This window comes from Aotus nancymaae, unplaced genomic scaffold, assembly GCF_030222135.1.
Source record: "Aotus nancymaae isolate 86718 unplaced genomic scaffold, 86718_ANA_hifiasm-v0.15.2.pri h1tg000012l, whole genome shotgun sequence".
NCBI lineage: Eukaryota > Metazoa > Chordata > Mammalia > Primates > Aotidae > Aotus > Aotus nancymaae.
Genome location: NW_026988423.1, coordinates 49462267 through 49484093, shown reverse-complemented (window position 1 = coordinate 49484093; position 21827 = coordinate 49462267). Strand labels below are relative to the sequence as shown.

The 21827-nt window shown below is 51.7% G+C and overlaps 1 protein-coding gene across 6 annotated transcripts in view; it reads left to right on the top strand.

Moving 5' to 3' along the window:
• Positions 1 to 21827, top strand: part of CUX1 (cut like homeobox 1) — a 465449-nt gene that overhangs the window by 383299 nt on the left and 60323 nt on the right. For 3 of the 6 annotated variants that reach the window (XM_064375703.1, XM_064375704.1, XM_064375702.1), the window contains exons 18-20: positions 933 to 1777; positions 3970 to 4135; positions 4699 to 4755. The exons of the other annotated variants lie outside the window; for them this stretch is intronic. In XM_064375703.1, coding sequence (XP_064231773.1) covers positions 933 to 1777; positions 3970 to 4135; positions 4699 to 4755 — 1068 coding nt within the window. The remainder of the gene's footprint in view (positions 1 to 932; positions 1778 to 3969; positions 4136 to 4698; positions 4756 to 21827) is intronic. 6 annotated transcript variants of the gene reach the window in all.

The following is a 21827-nucleotide window of genomic DNA, read 5'->3' as shown; positions in this document are numbered from 1 at the left end:
TCGCATTTCAGAATATAGCAAAGGACAATGAATACTAAGTATAAAAATTATCAGGGGCCAGGTGTGGTGGCTCACACCTGTAATCCCAGCATTTTGGGAGGCCAGTGGGGGAGGATGGCTTGAGTTCAGGAGTTTAAGACCAGCTTGTGCAGCATAGTGAGACCTTGTCTCTTAAAACACTAGCCAGACACAGTGGCACGCACCTGTGGTCCCAGCTACTTGGGAGGCTGAGCTGGGAGGATTGCTTGAGCCAGGGAGGTAGAGGCTACAGTGAGCCATGATCATCTCACTGCACTCCAGCCTGGGCAACAGAGCGAGATCCTGTCTCTTTAAAAAAAAAAAAAAAAATTCTGGGCCCAGGCACGGTGGTTCACACCTGTAATCCCAGCACTTTGGGAAGCCAAGGTGGGCAGATCACAAGGTCAAGAGATCAAGACCATCCTGACCAACATGGTGAAACCCCATCTCTACTAAAAATATAAAAATTAGCTGGACGTGGTGGCGCACATCTGTAGTCCCAGCTACTCAGGAGGCTGAGGCAGGAGAATCTCTTCAACCTGGGAGGTGGAGGTTGCAATGAGCTGAGATCGCGCCACTGCACTCCAGCCTGGTGACAGAGTGAGACTTCGTCTCAAAAAAACATTATCAGGGAAAGGAGGTCCAGGAGGGCATTTTCACTGACACCCCCTTTATTGCCCTCTACACTAGTGTGTGCCTCGGGCCACCAGGTCATTGAGCGATAGCCTCAGGGCCTAGTCCTTGGTTCAGACGAGATGCCTGAATGTTATCACTGACAGGGAACGTGCTGGGGAAATACACAGTGTGGTTCTCCCAAATAACCACACTTTGCAGTAGGTCAAGTTAGGGTGAGAATCGTGTCCCCAGCTGAAGGGGGCCACCCTGCCACAGTCTCACCCCGTTTCTCCATGCAGCAGAGCCGGCCCAGCCTTCCTCCACATCTGGCAGCGGGAACTCCGATGATGCCATCCGCTCCATCCTGCAGCAAGCCCGCCGGGAGATGGAGGCCCAGCAGGCCGCCCTCGACCCCGCCTTAAAGCAGGCACCGCTGTCCCAGAGCGACATCACCATCCTCACCCCCAAGCTCCTGTCCACCTCGCCCATGCCGACCGTGTCCACCTACCCGCCTCTCGCCATCTCCCTGAAGAAGCCCCCCGCAGCTCCCGAGGCGGGTGCCTCTGCTCTGCCAAACCCCCCGGCCCTCAAAAAGGAGGCCCAGGACACCCCCGGGCTGGACCCCCAGGGAGTGGCTGATTGTGCACAAGGGGTCCTGAGACAGGTGAAAAACGAGGTGGGCCGCAGCGGCGCGTGGAAGGATCACTGGTGGAGCGCGGTGCAGGTGCAGCCGGAGAGAAGAAATGCCACCGCCTCCTCCGAGGAGGCCAAGGCCGAAGAAGCAGGCAGTGGGAAAGAGAAGGGCAGCGGTGGCGGCAGCCAGCCTCGGGCAGAGCGCAGCCAGCTCCAGGGACCCGCGTCGTCAGAGTACTGGAAGGAGTGGCCCAGCGCCGAGTCCCCGTACTCCCAGAGCTCAGAGCTGAGTCTGACTGGGGCCAGCCGCAGCGAGACGCCACAGAACAGCCCCCTGCCGTCCTCCCCGATCGTGCCCATGTCCAAGCCCACCAAGCCCTCGGTCCCCCCGCTGACCCCCGAGCAGTACGAGGTCTACATGTACCAGGAGGTGGACACCATCGAGCTCACCCGGCAGGTTAAGGAGAAACTGGCCAAGAACGGCATCTGCCAGAGGATCTTCGGGGAGAAGGTAAGGGATCCGACCGGGGGCTTCAGTTCTCCCGTCTCCTCTCCTTGCTCAGGACCAAGTGTCTATCCCGGAGCCCGTGGCCATCACCCATTTTGACTCACCCAAGAGTGGAGCATAAGGAATCCTCCACTCCCAGACTTCCCAGGGTAGGGCTGGTGAACATTCCAGCCCCTGACCCCATTTGCTGAGCCCCGACTGCGGCCAGGTTCTGGGCTCAGCCTCTCGCCTGTGTGCTACCCTTTCGACCTCTCAGTTACATTGGGAAGTGGATGATTAAAGTCTCCATTTGACAGGGAGGTACACCAAGGCTTGGGGAAGTTGACTACTTGCCCCAACCTGGCTGGCAGCCGAGTCCACGTCCAGCTTTTGCTGCCAAGGGGAGCTGAGAGACACCCCCGCGGGCTGCTTTGGCCAAAAAAGATCTGATCCCATCACCACATAGAGGGACGACCGGCACGCAGAGAGCCAAAAGGGACTTACAAGAAAAAGCTACAGAGAGCGTGATTGTTCCTTTCTTGTGTGACTCTTGGATATTGTTCAGCCAGAGAGGTCAAGCAATCAGCCCAGGGACACAGCTCAGGGATGGCCCCTGCAGGGTGGCCCATGTTTCCCCACTGTCCTTCCCTGGCCCGGGGAAGGTGTGATCATGCATGGACGAGCTTCCAGGCCTTTCTGTTCTTGGCAGTTTCCTGGTCATTGAGATTCAGGAGGATGAGGGTTAACTGTGCCTGCCAAATCTAAAGCAACCATCATGCCCCAGTATCATTTTATTTATTTAATTTTTGAGACAGAGTCTCACTCTGTTGTCCAGGTTAGAGTATAGTGATGTGATCTCAACTCACGCAGCCTCCCCTCCACCTCCCCAAGGGTTTAAGCAATTCTCATGCCTCAGCCTCCTAAGTAGTTGGATTACAAGTGCCCGCCACCATGCCCAGCTAATTTTTGTATTTTTAGTAGAGACAGGGTTTCACCATGTTGGCCAGGCTGATCTAGAACTCCTGACTTCAAGTTATCTGCCCGCTTGGCCTCCCAACCCTCTATCATTTTAGATTAAATAATGGGGTGCTGAATGGAGTGAGAAGCACCCCTCCCCTAAAAGGCACCTTTCTGAGGGGGCACGTGGCTGAATCAGTAGGGGACAATCCCCCCTCCTCCCCACAGCCAGGGTCCCCACACAGCACCGTCCCGCACTCCCTGCCCCGCCTTCCACTCAATGTTTGCTGTGTGCTGTGCCGTGAATCTGGGTGATGTCCAGGGGCCAGCTTTGCCCTGATTTTGCAAAAGGTGAAGGGGGGCGACTAGAAATGAGGATCAGTATTTCAAGCCCCTTGAGATTTCTAGTTCAGTGTTACAAAAATACCATCTGAGAACATTGAAATAGACATTCGTGCTCATGCCTTAAATTTAGCAGAGACTTAATAACATTGAACTTGTTTGGCCCGTGAGTGCAGTTTTATTCTGGAACTTGAGAACTTTTCAAAAGAGTGATCGGATGCAGCCCCTAAATATCCCAGGGCTGCATCTGTGTCCTGTGGGGGGTGTTTGTGGCTATACATATGTATGGCCATCTGGGAGCGTCAGGAAACTCGGGTGCGTACACGCAACTCGGCCATCATCTGTGGCGGGATGTCACTCCCAGGCCGGCTCCCCGGCTCCCTCCTGTTCCCCTCTGGGCCCCCACCTTTGATCAGGATGTGATCAGAGCAAGCAAACCTTTCAAAACGGCAGCCTGGTCGGCATTTGCAGAGGACACCAGGTCCCCCCATCCCACTGGCACCCACTGCCCCACCTCTGGAGGGTCCTGTCCTGGCACCTTGGCCTTCCTCGGTGCCACCAGGCAAAGAGCAAGGTGCTTGTACACACCTCCTCCACAGGGTGTCAGGATGACAGCCTGCAGTCTTGGCAGGATCAAGACCCTGGGACGAGAACCTCTTCCCTCCCTGAGAGCTAAGAGCTGTGGCTATAACCATAGCTCCCCCAAAAGGCCCCCTGTGCTGGGGCCTCAGCCCACCACTGACGTTTAAATGCTTCTTCCCTGCCCACAAGCTGTCACCGCCACCAGGCCATGGTTCTGTGCTCAGAAGTCAGCCCTAGACACGCCCTCTGCATGTTGCGTGTGCATTGCAGCAGCATCCGTGGCATCGTGCTGATACCCATCCACTGATGGCCATGTGTGTTTGCTGCCACTCCAGGTGCTGGGCCTGTCCCAGGGCAGCGTCAGCGACATGCTGTCCCGACCGAAGCCGTGGAGCAAGCTGACGCAGAAAGGCCGAGAACCCTTCATCCGGATGCAGCTCTGGCTGAATGGCGAGCTGGGCCAGGGTGTTTTACCCGTCCAGGGCCAGCAGCAAGGGCCAGGTAACGGGGGTCCTGCCGCAGGAGAGGGGCTGCCCCCACTATAGCAAAGACCTGGTCACAGCAGCCCCACCTGGACTATGCAGAGAGGGAGTAGGGAACTGCCCCGAGAGGCGGCCCGCCACACCCCCACTGTTTACTGGTGCTGGGGGACAGAACCGTTCCCTTCCTCCACAGCCTGTCACCGTCGGCCTGACTATAGTGTTTAGGAGAGAAGATCATGCCTGTCTAATTTTATAAGCAGCAGAAAATGAGTTACCAATTTAAAAAATGCTGTTTATACATAAATACAGGTAAAAGTCAAGTAGTTAAATCAGGGAGGGAGTCAGGAAAGAAAGTCAGCCAGAGGTACTAAAGCAGAAAATGTCACAGGCGAACGCTTTCACCTGCTCCCGGCCCGGGGGCCTGGCCTTGCAGCAGCAGCGCCTCCCTGCCCTGCGGGTCCCCGCGCCCGCCCCTCCCCAGGAGGAGCGGGAAGCTTCCCCCAGGCCTTGCCACCTTCAGTTAGGAAGCTTGAAGCCCTGGACTTCGTTCCTTCCTTTAATTGCAACCTTTTTCTACTCTAGTACTCCACTCCGTGACGTCACTCCAGGACCCCCTGCAGCAGGGCTGTGTCAGCTCAGGTAACCAGCCGATTTCTATTGCTTTTGCATGAAATATCTCACTGCTTTTCTGTTGTCCCGTACTCCGGTCCGTCCCCTGGAGGCTCCCATGTTCTGGATTTGGGGAGCGGAAATACGGCATCCTATCTGCAAACGGGGTCCCTGTCCATGTCAGTTTCTAATGGAGAGCAAGCCTACAGTGCGTGGAGGGACGCTGCTAAGGTTCCCACGCCCGGTGTCATCCTTCATCCACCCAGAGCCTTGTGTTCAGCGCTGGGGTCTAAGAGACAGATTCCCCACTTGGGGGGCTTACTGTCTGATGGGAAGGGACAAAGCACGGGCACACGTCACTCTCCCGGCAGGGTCGTGTCGGGGGACTTCTTGGCTATCCGGAAGATATCCAGGCAGCCCCCGAACAGGCAAACAGGGAGTTTCGAGCTTGAGCAGTGGGAAGCGTAGGGTATCAGAAAGGAAATAGCCAGGAAGCCCACGAAGACAGCTCAGGTGTGAACGGATGGAGAGCTGGGGACTGAGGTCAGAGCGTGGGAGCAGGTGGCAGCAGCGGAGGGTGGTGGCTGCAGGCTGAGAAGCTCAGCTGCTTCCTGTCTGCATTTCACAGCCCCGAGGTCTCTGGCCAGACTTGTTCTCTTTGCCACACAGTGTCTGGACACAGCCCACTGAGGCTGACCCAAGGCCACGGCTCCCAGGCTCCCTCCTGAGTGCCCCCGCCTCCCCCTCGTGCGCCGAGCCCACACTTGCAGCCGAGCTTTTCACAGGCTTTTCTAAAAGCCTGGCTTTTAGAAACAGCCTGCACTGTGAGCTGGTCCTCTTTTTCCCTTTCTGTATTTTTCTAAACATGTTGATTCGTCTCCATATCCCATTGATTCAATGAAAACACAAACAAAGCTAACAGGAGCACGAAGCTCGCCAGCTTGCTGCAAGCTTCACGCGGGGAACAGCTGGGTGGCAGCGGCTGCTGCCTCTGCAAGATCCCCAAACAGATACACAGATGCAGCCGGAGCGCCTCGGTGGCACCTCAGTCCCCAGTTGAGAGTTCTGTGTGTTGTCTGTGTTCTGATTTGATTCTGACCAGCATGGAGGTCAGGAGGCTGTTTCTTGCCTGCTCCGTGGGTCTTCATGGTTGGACCTCTAGGTAGAGCGAGGGTCCATCAGGAGAAGGGAACACTCATTCTGGCTTTGCCAATTTAATTAGAAAGTACCAAGAACTCATCCAGCACTGGCTCAAGTTCAGAATACTTCAGGGAACATAATGGGCGTAACTGTTCGTGCTGGAGTTTTACAGACGTCTGCATGGAAAGTTAGCATTGACCACCCTGCTGCAACAGGAAGTTGGCCTTCTTTAAACTCATGAGAGTATTTGAGTCCATTGAGGCAGGACTGAATTTGGCAGAGAGTGACTAACATTTTCCAGATCAAAACCACTCGTTAAGCCAGGTACAGTGGCTCACGCCTGTAATCCCAGCATTTTTGGAGGCTGAGGTGGACGGATCACCTGAGGTCAGAAGTTCAAGACCAGCCTGGCCAACATGGTGAAACCCCATCTCTACTAAAAATATAAAAAAAGTAGCCGGCTGTGGTGGTGGGTGCCTGTAATCCCAGCTACTCAGGAGACTGAGGCAGGAGAAACACGAACTCAGGAGGTGGAGGTTACAGTGAACTGAGAGCAAACCACTGCACTCCAGCCTGGGTGACAGAGCAAGACCCCATCTCAAAAAAAATTTAAAAAACCCTTGTTCCTACATAAAACAGGAAGTCTCCCTCGGTTCCAGGCCTGCTGATAATCAGTGCCAGAAGAAACTTCTCCGTGACGTAACATCCTTGAAGAATGACGTTTTACTTTGTATTGTAACAGATAGTCGCCACCGTGCTGAAACGTACAACAGTCACATTTCAAACCTAAGAAAAACACACTTGGCTCCTAAGAGGAATGTAAATGGTATTTCTAAAATATCAATTTTCTTTGTAGAATAAAGTCAGTTAAGACTCCTAGGGAGTCTTGCAGATTGGAAGCGGGAGAGAGAAAAAGGCAATGAGCCCCTGGATAAAACTGAAAAGGGTGTAGAAGTTGTCAGTGGTTATTGTGAAGAGGCGACACATGGGTCTATCTCCTCTGCCCCGTGTCATTCCAGCAAGAGGGGAGGTTGAGCACAGATCACTTACCCAACACCTTGAAGTCAGGAAAGCCACCAGCAGAAGCAAAAATCATGGTGACTAGGGAGAAAAATGGAAAAATATTTCCTATATTGCAGGAAAATTTTTGTTTTTTTGAAACAGAGTCTCGCCCTCTCACCCAGGCTGGAGTGTGGTGGCGCGATCTCAGCTCACTGCAACCTCCGCCTCCTAGGTTCAAGCAGTTCTCCTGCCTCAGCCTCCCGAGTAGCTGGGACTCCAGGTGCCCACCACCATGCCTGGCTAATTTTTGTAGTTTTAGTAGAGACGGGTTTTCACCATGTTAGCCAGGCTGGTCTCAAACTCCTGACCTCAGGTGATCTGCTCACCTCAGCCTCCCAAAGTGCTAGGATTACAGGTATAAGCCACCATGGCCGGCCAGGAAAATTTTTTTTAATTGTATAGCATAATGATGGCTAAGCAAAAATGTTTCTCTGTAAGGAAGGCCTTGCCAGAAAGAAAAGAGATTATCATATGGCTTTCCTTGTCTGAGACTTTACTATCAGAGGTTACTTTTCAAGAGAGTTTCACACAGTGGCTCATGCCTGTAATCCCAGCACTTTGGGAAACCAAGGCAGACAGATCGCCTGAGCTTAGGAGTTCAAGACCAGCCTGGGCAACATGGTAAAACCCTGTCTCTACAAAAAATGCAAAAATTAGCCAAGCATGGTGGCACACACCTGTAGTTCCAGCTTCTTGGGGGACTGAGGATTGCTTAAGCCCAGGAGGTCAAGGCTGGAATAAGCGAAGATCACACCACTGTACTCCAGGCTGGGTGACAGAGGGAGACCCTGTCTCAAAAAAAAAAAAAAAATCTATATTCACAGTATATAGATGTGTGTGTGTGTGTGTGTGTGTGTGTGATGGAGTCTCACTCAGTCACCCAGGCTGGAATGCAGTGGCACAATCTCATCTCACTGCAACCTCCACCTCCTGGGTTCAAGTGATTCTCCCACCTCAGCCTCCCAAGCAGCTGGGATTACAGACATGCACTACCACACCCAGCTAGTTTTTTTATTTTTAGTAGAGATGGGGTTTCACTATCTTGGCCAGACTGATCTCGAACTCCCGACCTCAGGTGATCTGCCCACCTCAGCCTCCCAAAGTGCTGGGATTACAGGCATGGGCCACTGTGCCTGGCCCAGTATATGGAATTTAATTTAGAAAAATAGAGTTGCTTTCTAATAGTGGTTGTTAGTAAATCCTTGGGACGAGGGACAATGAGATTCTCTAGAATCTTCCTTGAGAGTGTCTCTGTGGAAGCTTTCAGCATTGCCGCCCCAAAGCAGGGGAGCGAGTCTCTGTCCTAAGATTGCTACAAGATTCCGATACCCTGTTCCTCCCATGGCTACCCCGGAATCCTTTCAACGGGCCCCCAGACCCAGAAGATGCTCCGTCCTTGGTGGTAGCTCCTTCCATTCCCTGCCTTGAGCAGCTCGCTGTGGTAGAAGCAGGTTTCCGCAGGAAGGTCATTGCAAGCCTAGCTTGGCTTCTTCCTGAATCTTGGTGAGAAACGATCAGTGCTTGAGATTGCAGGCCTCAAAGGTGGACTGGCGGTTGGATGTCCCTCCCAGGTAGGCAGTTACTATGGACGACTTGCTCAGCCAGCCACAGCCCTGCAGGAAGGGAAGCGGGCTTACAGCGGAGACCATGGCGGCCGCTGGCTCTGTGCTCTGTGCTCGGTTACCATGGCGATCAGGTGCCCTGCACTAGAGTGGCCTCGCCCATCTGAACAGTGAGCTGCTGGCCCAGGAGTCTGTTTTCCTCACTAAAGAATTCCCGCCGGCCTCTTCCTGCTGGGCTCTGTTGCCCCGTCAGTCGCTCCATTTTCCTTAATGACTTAGATGCCAAATTGGCCAAAAAGGAGAGAGAAACTGACATTTCATTCACATCATTGCTTTTTCCTCTTGGCAGATACAACTGGTTCTCAGTGTTCCTCTGAGAATCTGGGCATGGGGGTGACGGCCTTGGGCATTAAGGAAATTTGATGTCATTTGTAACCAGCAGCGTCACTAGTGATCCGCCGCTTTTTCTTCGACACTGTTGAGGCCTTGAAAAGGCTTAAGATGCCGGGCCCGGTGGCTCACCCCTGTAATCCCAGCACTTTGGGAGGCTGAGGCATGTGGATCATGAGGTCAGGAGTTCAAGACCAGCCTGGCCAACATGGTGAAACCCCGTCTCTATTAAAAATACAAAAAATTAGCCGGGCATGGTGGCACACGCCCGTAATCCCAGCTACTCGAGAGGCTGAGGCAGAGAATTACTTAAACTCGCAAGGTAAAGATTGCAGTGAGCCAAGATCATGCCACTGCACTCCAGCCCAGGCAACACTGCAAGACTCTGTCTTAAAAAATTAAAAATAAATAAATGAAAAAGCTTAAGGTAAGCAGTAGGTTCCATGCCAGTCATGAGTAACGTTTTTTTGTTGTTGTTTTTTTTTGTGTGATGGAGTCTTGCTCTGTTGCCCAGGCTGGAGTGCAGTGGTGCAGTCTCGGCTCACTACAACCTCTGCCTCCCAGGTTCAAGCAATTCCCCTGCCTCAGCCTCCCAAGTAGCTGGAACTACAGGCGCAGGCCACCATGCCCAGCTAATTTTTTGTTATTTTAGTAGAGACAGGGTCGTCTCCATCTTCTGACCTTGTGATCCGCCCACCTCGGCCTCCAAAGTGCTGGGATGACAGGTGTAGAAAAAGGGTTCTTAAAGGACAAATCTTCAGTTACCTGTTCACAGATTTCCTGGTGCGTCTTAACTTTCTACAAATACTTTTGTGTTGGCTTCTTGCAAAATGCTCGGCATCTCGGGGGACAAAGCAGGGTGTAGTTATAACCAGGGTCATCTTTGGTCTGATTTGGAAAACTTCGTTTGGAGGTGGAGTTGCAGGTGGTCCTTGGGGACTGATTCTGCAAGTGCCTTTTGTCTGCTCATCATTCTTGGACGTCACACTACTTAGCCACAGCAAGTGTTCATAGTGGAGAAGGTAGGGGCTCATTCAGGCTTGTGTTCTCAGACTGCAGCCTGCTTATCATTTAGCAATTTGTTTTATCTTATCCTATTTATTTTATTTTTTATAGATAGACAGGGTCTCACTCTGTTGCCCAGGCTGGAGAACAGTGGCATGATCATAGCTCACTGCAGCCTCAATCTTCCAGGCTCAAGCAGTCCTCCTGCCTCAGCCTCCCAAATAGCAGAGACTACAGGTGCACGCCACCACTCCCAGCTAAATTTTTATTTTTTGTAGAGATCAGATCTCTCTATGTTGCCCTGGCTGGTCTCAAACTCCAGGGCTCAAGCAATCCTCCCACTTCAGCCTCCCGAAGTACTGGCATGACAGGTATGAGCCACCACGCCCGGCCTCTTTTTCATTCCTTAAAACTCATTTCATTTTCACAGTTCCTTGGCATCATTAATCTTTTTGAAGGAGACAAGAGACAACTCTAGAAGGGAAAGAGAAAAGGGGAAAGGAAAGATGATCCTGGATTCAACATTACTCATTACATTATAGGGCAGGAAGAAAGGAGAGCGTTCTCCCCAGGGCACTCTGCTTTATAACTTTTTTTTTTGTTTGAGACAGAGTCTCACTCTGTCGCCCAGGCTGGAATACAGTGGCACAATCTCAGCTCACTGCAGCCTTGGACTCCCAGGTTCAGGTGATCCTCCCACCTCAGCCTCCCAAGCAGCTGAGACTATAGGCATGAGCCACCATGCCCAGCCTGGAATTGATTTTGGTTTTTTGTTTCTTGAGATGGGGTCTCGCTCTGTCACCCAGGCTGGAGTGCAGTGACACAATCACAGCTCAGTACAGCCTCAACTTCTGAGACTCAAACAATCCTCTCTCCTCAGCCTCCTGAGTGGCTGAGACTTACAGGCACTTGCCACCACACTGGGCTAATTTTTTAATTTTTTGTAGAAGTGAGGGTTTATTCTTTTTGTTTGTTTTTTTTTTTTTTTTTGAGATAGAGTCTTGCTCTGTCGCCCATGCTAGAGTGCAGTGGTGCGATCTCAGCTCACTGAAACTTCCGTTTCCTGGGTTCAAGAAATTCTCCTGCCTCAGCCTCCCACCTGCCTCCATGCCCAGCTAATTTTTGTATTTTTAGTAGAGATGGGGTTTCACCATGTTGATCAGGCTGATCTCAAACTCCTGACCTCAGGCAATCCGCCCGCCTCAACCTCCCAAAGTGCTAGGATTACAGGTGTGAGCCACCACACATGTGACCTTTTGTATCCTTCTATTTCCAAATATCCAAGTAAGCTGGAGAAGTAGGGGGTCTCTCGGTTGCCAGGGCTGGTCTCAAACTCCTGGCCTCTGAAAATGCTGAGATTACAGATGTGAGCCACCACCCTTGGCCACTTTGTAACTTTTTAATCTGGGAGCGTTTCATTGCTGTAACTAACAAGCTGTCGCATCCGCATTCACACTGGCTTCAGGTGTATTACGGCTCTCCGGGTGGAAGGATGGCCCACTGTCCTTGGATGAATTGTGAAATACCTGGCTGTTGCCCAGCATGTTAGGAACGATGGGTTCCAAGCCTTCTCTGCTGCTTGTTCTGTTCCCAGTCAGCCAACAGAGTATCAGTTGCCTCTTTGGGAGGACAGCTGCTGAAGGCTGTCTCTAACGTGGGTGGTCTGATGTGTGCCCCTCTTTGACATGAAGCCGACGGGGCTGTGGGCTGTTCATGACCTTGTATAGCCAGGAAGTCCCCATGGCCACAGCCCCTATTGAGGACAGGTCCACATTCCTTTTGAATGTGTGTGTGTGTCATGCTCATGGCTGTTAGCTGGTTCCCACCAGACAGCCCAGGAACACGTGTCCAGGGCTCTTCTGCTTTGAACTCTACAAGCAGATTCTGAAGCAGTGTCCTTGGTAAGCAGTCAACTCCCCCATGTTCAGGGCTAACTATCAGCGCCAGGGGCACATGGATAGCACGTTAATATGGATGGGAGTGGCTGATTGCACCCCTGGAAATTCCACAGCACTGTCTAAAACAGGCAGGGGCTGAGTGCAGTGGCTCACGCCTGCAATCCCAGCGATTTGGGAGGCCGAGGTGGGTGGATCACTTGAGGTCAGAAGTTTGAGACCAACCTGGCCAACATGGTGAAACCCCATCTCTTCTAAAAATATAAAAATAAGCCAGGCAAGGCATGGTGGCATGTGCCTGTAATTCCTGCTACTCGGGAAGCTGACGTAAGAGAATCACTTGAACCTGGGAGATGGAGGCTGCAGTGAGCCGAGATCACACCATTGCTATCATAGTGGAGCTCTGATAGTGCCACTGCACTGCAGCCTGGGTAGCAAAGCAGGACCGTGTCTCCCCCGGCCACCAAAAAAAAAAATACCTCTTCAGTTGGAGACATTAAAGAATCAACTTTTTGGCTGGGCGTGGTGGCTCACATCTGTAATCCCTGCACTTTGGGAGGCTGAGGCAGGCGGATCACCTGAGGTCAGGAGTTTGAGACCAGCCTGGGCAACATGGCGAAACCCCACCTCTACTGAAAATATAAAAATTAGCCAGGCATGGTGGCACACACCTGTAATCCCAGCTACTCGGGAGGCTGAGGCAGGAGAATTGCTTGAACCCGGAAGGCGGAGGTTGCAGTGAGCCAAGATCACACCATTGCACTCCAGCCTGGGCAACAAGAGTGAAACTATCTCAAAAAAAAAAAAATCTTGCTGCTAAGATGCAAAGGGGCTGGCTTGTGCCACTGCAAACCCTTCCAGAGTAGGTGAGGCAGGCTGTGTGGAGGCAGCGTGGGAGGGCCAGGCTGACAGGAACGAGGCTGCAGGGGGCCGCCCTGAGAGCCGCAGGAGGAACGGCAGATGCGCTTCTCAAAAGCTCCTTGATGTGCGGCATGTCAGGATCGCTCGGGGACCTCGCCAGAAGGCCCCTCTGTCACTGTCTGTGACTTGCATGTTCAGTTCCCCAAGCCCCTCCAGATGCTGTGGGATTCACGATCTGGGGACCGGCCACATGTTCCTGGAACCAGCACCCTGTGACATTTACGCAGGAGAGCACGGGTGTGTGGAGGGCCTTTTGCTCCTGGGACAGCCCAGCCTAGAGGACCCTGCACACTCAGCTCCTGCACAGGCGCCCCGGGCAGCCAGCGCTGAGTACCGCAGCCCACTTTAGGTTTTGTTTCAAAGTAACAAACGTCGCTGCCATCCAGCGAGCAAGGCGGCCTACACAGGCTGCCAGCGCCACCCCAGCACCCTGCATTCCCAGCTCCCGGCAACCACCCGTCATACACCCTTGCTGACGGCTGCTTTGGCAGAACTCGGCCCCCAAAGTCTCTGTTCCTAGAGCAGAATTTGTCCCTGTGCCTCACCAAAAGAAAGGGGAGAAGCCGTAGCCCAGAGTCACGGATTTATTTGACTTTTTGGTTTTTATTATGATTTGCAGGATTTTTTCCAAGAAGTAAAATGCATCATAGTTACAAAATACAAGCATTGAAACTTACAGTCTTTTTAAGAAATCAGTTGCTGGCCCTCTCTCATTATCCTGCCACCACACTCAGCTAATTCCTTTATATTTAGCAGAGACGGGGTTTCCATGTTGCTCAGGCTGGTCTCGAACTCCTGACCTCAAATGATCCACTCGCCTCGGCCTCCCAAGGTGCTGGAATGACAAGTGTGCACCACTGCGCCCTGTCACATGTCTACCTTTAAATCCGAATCTGGTCGCATCTTCCCACCTCCTTTGGTGGGGATTGTCCCTCAAGGATGGAGCAGGGGGCTCCTGGCACCACAGTCCCCTAGGAGGTGATCTGTGTGCACCTTTCCAAAGTCTCGACTACTGTACAAGGCCATTCCATCCTTGGAAGTTGCCTGTTCGTTGACCAATTCCGTTAAGTGGACACAAAACCTTGAGCTTCCAGGGTAAGACTGCAAGTCCTAGGTCATCGCTCAGGCCGTTTGGGGCCAAGCTAGTATGGAATCAGGCCAACTAGGCTGGACACAGCCAGCGAGGCTGAGGGGTCACATAACTCTCATTCTTTCCGTCGCTTTCCCTGAACCCTCTGTCCGGTGCTCCCCGGCTTCCCCTTCTGAAAAGGCCCGGGCAGGCCCAGCCCAGCTTGTAGACACATCCGGTTCTCCCCGCTTCAGGCTTTCCATAGAAAACAGAATTTACAGCACAGTGGGCATTCAGTACAAGAGGCAAAAGTAGGTCACGGGAGCAAATGAGGACTTCAGTGTTCAGTGGTTGAGGTCTAGGGAAGGAATGAAGAAGCTTAAATGACTGGAAATCCTCAGGTGATTGCAGAAAGTGGGTGGTAATAAAACAAGGGCATGCACGTGCTAGCATGGTCTCTGTGCCACTCACAGAGCTGACATCTTTAATCCTTAATCAATAAGTGAGGCTGGGCATGGTGGCTCATGCCTATAATCCCAGCACTTTGGGAGGCTGAGGTGGTTGGATCACCTGAGGTCAGGAGTTCGAGACCAGCCTGGCCAACATGGAGAGACGCCGTCTCTACTAAAAATACAAAAATTAGCCAGGCACGGTGGCAGACATCTGTAATCCCAGCTACTCTGGAGGCCGAGGCAGGAGAATAACTTGAACCCGGAAGGTGGTTGCAATGAGCCGAGATCACACCACTGCAATTCAGCGTGGGCAACAAGAGCGAAACTTCATCTCAAAAAAAAAATCAATAAGTGGAAATGGTTCCCTCCTCTCACAGATGAGGTAAACCAAGGCTCAGAAATAGAGGTGATTTGCCCCAATCAAGAAGGAGGTGGTGGCCGGGCACAGTGGCTGACACCTGTAATCCCAACACTTTGGGCAGCCGAGACGGGAAGATCGCTTGAGCCCAGGAGTTTGAGACCAGCCTAAGCAATGTAGCAAGACCCCATCTCTACAGGAAATTTAAAATTTAGCTGAGCATGGCGGCGCTCGCCTGTAGTCCCAGCTGCTTGGGAGGCTGAGGCGGGAGGATTGCTTGAGCCCAGGAGTAGAATCAACAAATCAGTGACAGCATCGAAGCCACGTTTACAAGATTTGGCCATTGAAGAATGTGTAATCCGCCTGGCCTAGAATTCATGGAGTGTCCATGCTGCTTTGAAACCTCTTCTGGTCTAAATTCAGTGAACCTGTACACACTGGACTGAGGTCCTCTCCCTGCATGCAGCAGGGCAGCCCCGCCCTTCAGCTGTCACAGCCTCCTGTAGCTATGGCAACACTCTGACCCCAGCCGCATGCGGACTGACCCGAGGGACCTGCCCCCCTCCCGGCGAGGTGTAAGGAGGGGAGTCCCGTAATGGCATTGCCCTGGATAGAATGGGTGCCAGGCAGGAGGCTTCCACCGGGGCCTCCTCTGGATTCTGTGTTTACTTCTTCCCTTTGGAGCTGGATTCCTAAATATAGCCCGAGTCTGAATTGGCAGATGTTGGGTTTGTCCTTTCCACGAGGACCAAAATTAGTCTGTCATTTCGCAACTAAATAAAGCAGCCAAACGGCCTTTATACCAACTTTGCAATGAGGAGGTAGTTGGAACATTTTATATGATAAGGAAACTTTCATGCAAGCCATAGCAGCACCTCTGAACCCAGGAGGCTGAGGAGAGAGGCCACCCGGGCCCCAGAGGGACACTCCTTCGTCGCCATCAGACCTTCTCGTTCCTGAGTTAAGGTCAGTTTTGTTTCACGTGGCTTAAAACACCTTGTGAATATAGAGAAGAGAATCAAGGCTCCCCAGAAATAGCACTCTGAGAGCACAGCAGTGGTTACTCCGACTTTTTTTTTTTTTTTTTTTTTGGCAGGCAAAGAAAAATCTGTCCAGAGTGCCTGGAGCTGGGTTAGTGCAGGGACTCCCCAGGGGCAGCAGAAAGATGTTATAATCAATTATCACATCATAACACTGATGTATGATAATTACTGAGTGTTTCTCCTGAGATAGTGCAGCATTTGGCTGGGATGCAGTTCTTTCACAGTCCACTGCCTGATTAATATGCAAATAATAGGCTGATTGCATGATGAATGCAGAAATGAGTTCGCTGATAACGTGAGCACCGAAGCGGGAAGATGATAAATTACTTTTACTGACTGTCCTACATTAAGTACCCTTTCTCAACAATTTCATCACAAATTAAGTAAAGCAGTATGGAGAGATTAGGAGGACGTGTAAAATAATGTACCTTAATGGCTTTTCTAATACCGTCGTGGAAGACGAGAATGTCAACCTGGTTCTGCCCAGCACTGCCCCAGGGCCTCGTAGGGCAAACCTGGGCGTTGAGTGGAAGACACGAGGCAGCCCACCACACCGGCGTGTTCCACGGGTCGCGATCGGCCATGGATTCTCCGAGGAACATTCCATTGCAGCCCAGACATTACCCGCGCCCTGGGCCAACAGGCAGCATCATGGAAGGAGGAGGGGGACAGCCTGCTCTCACAGATGGGCACCCCCAAGCTGCTGTCCACAGTGTGGCTGCAGGAAAGGAACATTTCTGAGCAGCAGGCCTAGAAGACTCAGAAAGAAAACAACATTTAAGACCTTCTGCTTGGGCATAATGGCTCCTGCCTGTAATCCCAGCACTTTGGGAGGCCAAGGCGGGCGAATCATGAGGTCAAGAGATCAAGACCATCTTGGCCAACATGGTGAAACCCCGTCTCTACTAAGAATACAAAAATTAGCTGGGCATGGTAGCGCGTGCCTGTAGTCCCAGCTACTCGGGAGGCTGAGACAGGAGAATTGCTTGAATCCAGGAGGCGGAGGTTGCAGTAAGCCAAGATCGCGCCACTGCACTCCAGCCTGGCACCTGGTGATGGAGTGAGACTCTGTCTCAAAAAAAAAAAAAAAAAAAGACCTCCTGGTTGGGCATAGTGACTCCTGCCTATAATCCCAGCACTTTGGGAGGCTGAGGTGGGAGGCTTGCTTGAGGCCAGGAGTTTGAGACCAGCCTGGACAACATGGGGAAACCTCATCTCTACAAAAAATACAAAAATTTAGCCAGGCATGGTGCTGTGCATCTATAGACTATAGTCCCAGCTACTTGGGAGGCTGAGGTGGGAGGATCACTGGACCCCAGGAGGTGGAGGTTGCAGTGAGCTGAGATCACGCCGCTGCACTCCACCCTGAGTAACAGAGCAAGACCCCATCTCAAAAAACGAACAAACAAAAAGACCTCCTTGACTTCTTTTTAGCTCTTCCAAGTCTCAGAAATCCAGAAAAATTAATTTCACTATCAGAATGGCAATGGGCATACCAGCCAGAGAACATGACTTGGTAAGGGACGGGCAGGTTTTCCCAAAGCCAAAATTGAACCCTCAGGAAAAAGAGGGCACACGTACATATACACACACACTCTCTCACACACACACACACATTCACACAGTGATTAATCTTTGATTACAGCAAAGCAATTTAACTAGAGGCTTTGTTTTTTCCCATCTTAGTAATATATATTTAGACTGTTTGTATGACATACATTTTGTCTTAACGCACAGGGACACATTGGTAAGTGTTCGTACACACAGCTGGCTTGGTAATAAGGTTATTGAAGGTAATTTGAAAGCATCTTTTCTGAATCAGTATGGATGTCTAGAAAAGCTGGAACAAGGCGAGCCTGTGCCCCTGAAGCAGGGCCATCTGTGTCACCCAGCGTCCCTTCAGCAATCTGGCCAGACTGGGACTTTACTATCAAAATTGAATTGTAATGTAAGCAGAGTTTTTAATTTTTAATATCTCCACGCTCTGCTTTTGATATGCTTATTTCCTTAAGAGCTTATAAAAGATACACAAGCCAAATGAGCCCAGAGGGAGAGCGAGTTGACACTCTGACTCCCTGGCAGGTCCCCTCCCTGCCTGCGGGTGAGCTCTGGTTCTGCGCTGGTTCCCGCCAGCCACAGCAGCACGTCACCTCTGCAGCTTCGTCCGCCTACATTTCAGGACAACATAGAATTCTAAGATCATTTCTCCCCAGCATCCTTTCCCACGTTGGGGAGATGAAAGAGGAGAGTAGAGGCCAGGCACGGTGGCTCATCCCTGTAATTCCACCACTTTGGGAGGCTGAGGTGGGTGGATCACGAGCCTGGCCAACATGGTGAAACCTCATCTCTACTAAAAATACAAAATTAGCCCGGCATGGTGGTGTGTGCCTGTAATCCCAGCTACTTGGGAGGCTAAGGCAGGAGCATCGCTTGAACCCTGGAGGCAGAGGTTGCAGTGAGCCGAGATCATGCCATTGCAGTACAGCCTGGACAACAGGGTGAGACTCCATCTCAAAAAAAAAAGGAGAGAGAGAGAGAGAGAGGGAGGAGTAGAAAACCATCCCAGAGGGAGGGAAGCAAACAGCGGTGTCTCCTCGTTAGAAGAGCCGATGGTTGACTTCTCAGAGTGACTTCTTACTCACTTAGCGGCCCAGACCACGCTGCCTGCAACCCCAGACCCTGTCGGACACTGGCCTCAGCTGCCCTCCCCAAAAACACTCTTGACCGAGGCTCTGTGTTTGGTGACCTGCTTGGCGACATCGGCCTCCCACTTTGGTGGCAAGATGTGGGGGCACAGGGTCTGCCTTGCTCACAGCTGTGCCCCAACTATCCGGCATGTGGAGGGTTTCCCCATTGTGGAAGGCACAGGTCCCGTCTTCGAGCACCTTAGAAGTTAGCTTTGGGGAGGTAAAATACAAACTGCACAAGTTAAACAACCTTGCTCTAATTGAAGTAGGTTTTCTTTGGTAATAAAGTATTTGGAGTCGGGTATGGTGGCTCATGCCTGTAATCCCAGCACTTGTGGGAGGTCAGGGTAGGAGGATCACTTGAGCCCAGGAGTCCAAGACTAGCCTGGGCAACACAGTGAGACCCTATCTCTACAAATAATAATAACAAATTAGCTGGACATGGTGGTGCATGTTTGTGGTTCTAGCTGCTCAGGAGGCTGGGGCAGGGGGATTGCTTGAGCCCGGGAGTTCGATGCTGCAGTGAGCCATGATTACCACTGCACTCCGGCCTGGACAATGGGATGAGACCATGTCTCAAAAGTGACAGAGAGAAATAACTTTGGCGCCCATGTCATTATAGGAGTTTCTTGGGCAAACCTAAAAATATATATTATTGGCCAGACATGGTGGCTCATGCCTGTAATTCTAGCACTTTGGGAGGCTGAGGCGGGAAGATCACTTGAGTCCAGGAGTTCAAGACCAGCCTGGGCAACATAGTGAGACCCTCGTCTCAACAAAAAATTTAAAAGTTAACCAGGCATGGTAGCGCATGCCTGTTGTCCCAGCTACTCAGGAGGCAGAAGTCAGAGGATCACTTGAGCCTGGGAGGCAGAGGTTACAGTGAGCCAAGATTGTACCACTACACTCCAGCCTGGACAACAGAGCAAGACCCTCCCTCAGAAATACACACATACACACACACACACACACTGGCTACATAGTTGACACACAGACACACCCCAGCACCTACTAGGTACCAGGGACTTTTAGTTCATCTTATCCTATTCTTTAGTCCCTGTCAGGATATGTGTGTGTGTGTGTGTGTGTGTGTGTGTGTGTGTGTGAGAGAGAGAGAGAGAGAGAGAGAGATTGCTCTTCCATTTTATAGAAGAAACTGGCACCCATTGGTGGGGTGGGTATTGATCTTTCCTGGGGTGGGGCGGGCATTGATCTTTCCTGGGGTGGGGCAGAGCTACCCACGCCAACCCTTCATACGCCCCCATCCCCTACATAATCTTTCTCAGGGTGGTTCTTTCTGCTGTTGAAAAACAGTGACTTGATAGATTTGGGGCTGGCGAGGGATGTGCCCAGAGCTTGATGCTGCCATTTGTATGGGCACAGACCTTCCCAAGGGGCAGAAAGCCAACCTTGACCCTCAGAAATTGGACCTTTGCGTTCCCCTGCTGGCGCCAGGCATGGCACTCACCTTCTTGGAAAGAAAGCCATTTTGCAGTCTGGCCACGCTGAGTGCGTCTCTGATATTCATCAGTATGTTGTTGAGCTACTTTTGTTTCGTGGTAGGGAAGTGTCCAGTGGCCCACGAAGGAGGCGTGGAAATCTCCTGAGTGTCTCTGTGACATCTGATAAAGTCGCCACACATTTTGTTTCAAGCTCTTGCCAATCAGTCAAGATGCCAGTCTTACTCAAAAGAAGAATACTGTAGGTTTTCATATGGGCTGCATCTAACAGAGACGCAGGACTGTTCTGGTGGCGATCCAGGGCTGTCAGCTTCTGCTGCTGGATTCAGAAGCAAGGCTCGGGAACCGAGGAGCCCAGCGTCGCCGCAGCCACTGCCGAGGAAAGCCTTGGTGTTCAGAAATTTCAGAGCTGGTCGTACAAGAGGGTCTCGTGTTTGTGATCTGAGCCTGTATGACCAAAATACAGGAGGCCAGGTTTGGGCGTGGTGGCTCACACTGTAATCCCAGCACTTTGGGAGTCTGAGGCAGGCACATCACTTGAGGTCAGGAGTTCGAGACCAGCCTGGCCGACATGGCAAAACCCCATCTCTACTAAAAATACAAAAATTAGCTGGGCATGGTGGTGCACACCTGTAATCCCAGCAACTTAGGAGGCTGAGGCAGGAGAAGGGCTTGAACCCAGGAGGCAGAGGTTGCAGTGAACCAAGATCCTGCAGCTGCACTCTGGCCTGGGCAACAGAGAGAGACTCCATCTCAAAACGAAAAAACAGGAGGCCAAATGAACATGCTATTCCCTTTTGATGCTGAGAAACTCATTTCTTCTAAACAGACTCCAGGCATAAACCCCTAGGGGGTGTGATCTTTTCAGAGCACAGGGTCAGCGCAGGAGCAGGTCTGGTGCCCACATCACAATCTGTCCCTCTAAAGCCAGCTAGGAAGCATCCAGGCTGGTGCTCACCCTGTTGTGGCTTCTGAAGCCATCAGTGCCAGTGGCTGGAAAGGCCCACAGGCTGGGCAGAGTCTTTCTGAGCCTCCAGGGCTCCTGCCAGCCCCAGGATGCCCATACTGGGTACCTCAGAGCCCGCCGTGCCTCCTTGTATCTTGCGCCACTCCCTGCCACCGCCAGGCCCAACCCCTCCCTCAGGCTCTCCTTTCTTCTCCTCCCAGGCTCCTTTGCTGTTTATTATTTGTGGTGGGGTGTTTTTGTTGTTATTGTTTGTTTTTTGTTTTTTTTTTTTGAGACAGAGTCTTGCACTGTCACCCAGGCTGGAGTGCAGTGGCATGATCTCAGTTCACTGCAACCTCCACCTTCTGGGTTCAAGTAGTTCTTCTGCCTCAGCCTCCCGAGTAGCTGGCATTACAGGCATGTGCCACCACGCCTAGCTAATTTTTGTATTTTCAGTAGAGACGGGGTTTCGCCACATTAGCCAGGCTGGTTTCGAACTCCTGACCTCAAGCAGTCCGCCCACCTCAGCCTCCCAAAGTGTCGGGATTACAGACGTGAGCTACCTCGCCCGGCTCCCCTGCTGATTCACACTTACACGTGCCAGGCCACGACCACCCTCCCCTCTCCCCTAACCTCCTCCCTCCTTCCTCCCGCCCTTCCATACATGTCTGTCTGTATAGTCATTGGAATTTCCTGGCTTGGCTTGGGCTCAAAGCCGACACCATGGACAGAATGAAAAGTGGTGCATCAGACCAGCCGCCAGTTAAATAATGTTTGGGTTCTTGTCAGAATGTCACAGAGTACCCTGTCATTTTGTTTCAGCAACTTGTCCTTCCGAACGCACAGTTCGCCTTATGGCATGCCAGCAGTAAAAATGTCACTTACAATAATTACTTTTTGGTGAAAATGCTTGCTGACTTCCCACCTTCAAGCTGTTTTTTACACAGTGGGGAGATAATAAGAAACGACTTTATCCTGACTGCTCAAATGAACACTAAATGGAATCTGGGTTATTACTGCAGATAGAATCCCGGGTATGGAAATTTCAACGGTGGGTCGGATGAACCGCAGAGAGAGATGTCTCTGAGAATTACGGCGGGTGTGCGTTTTCA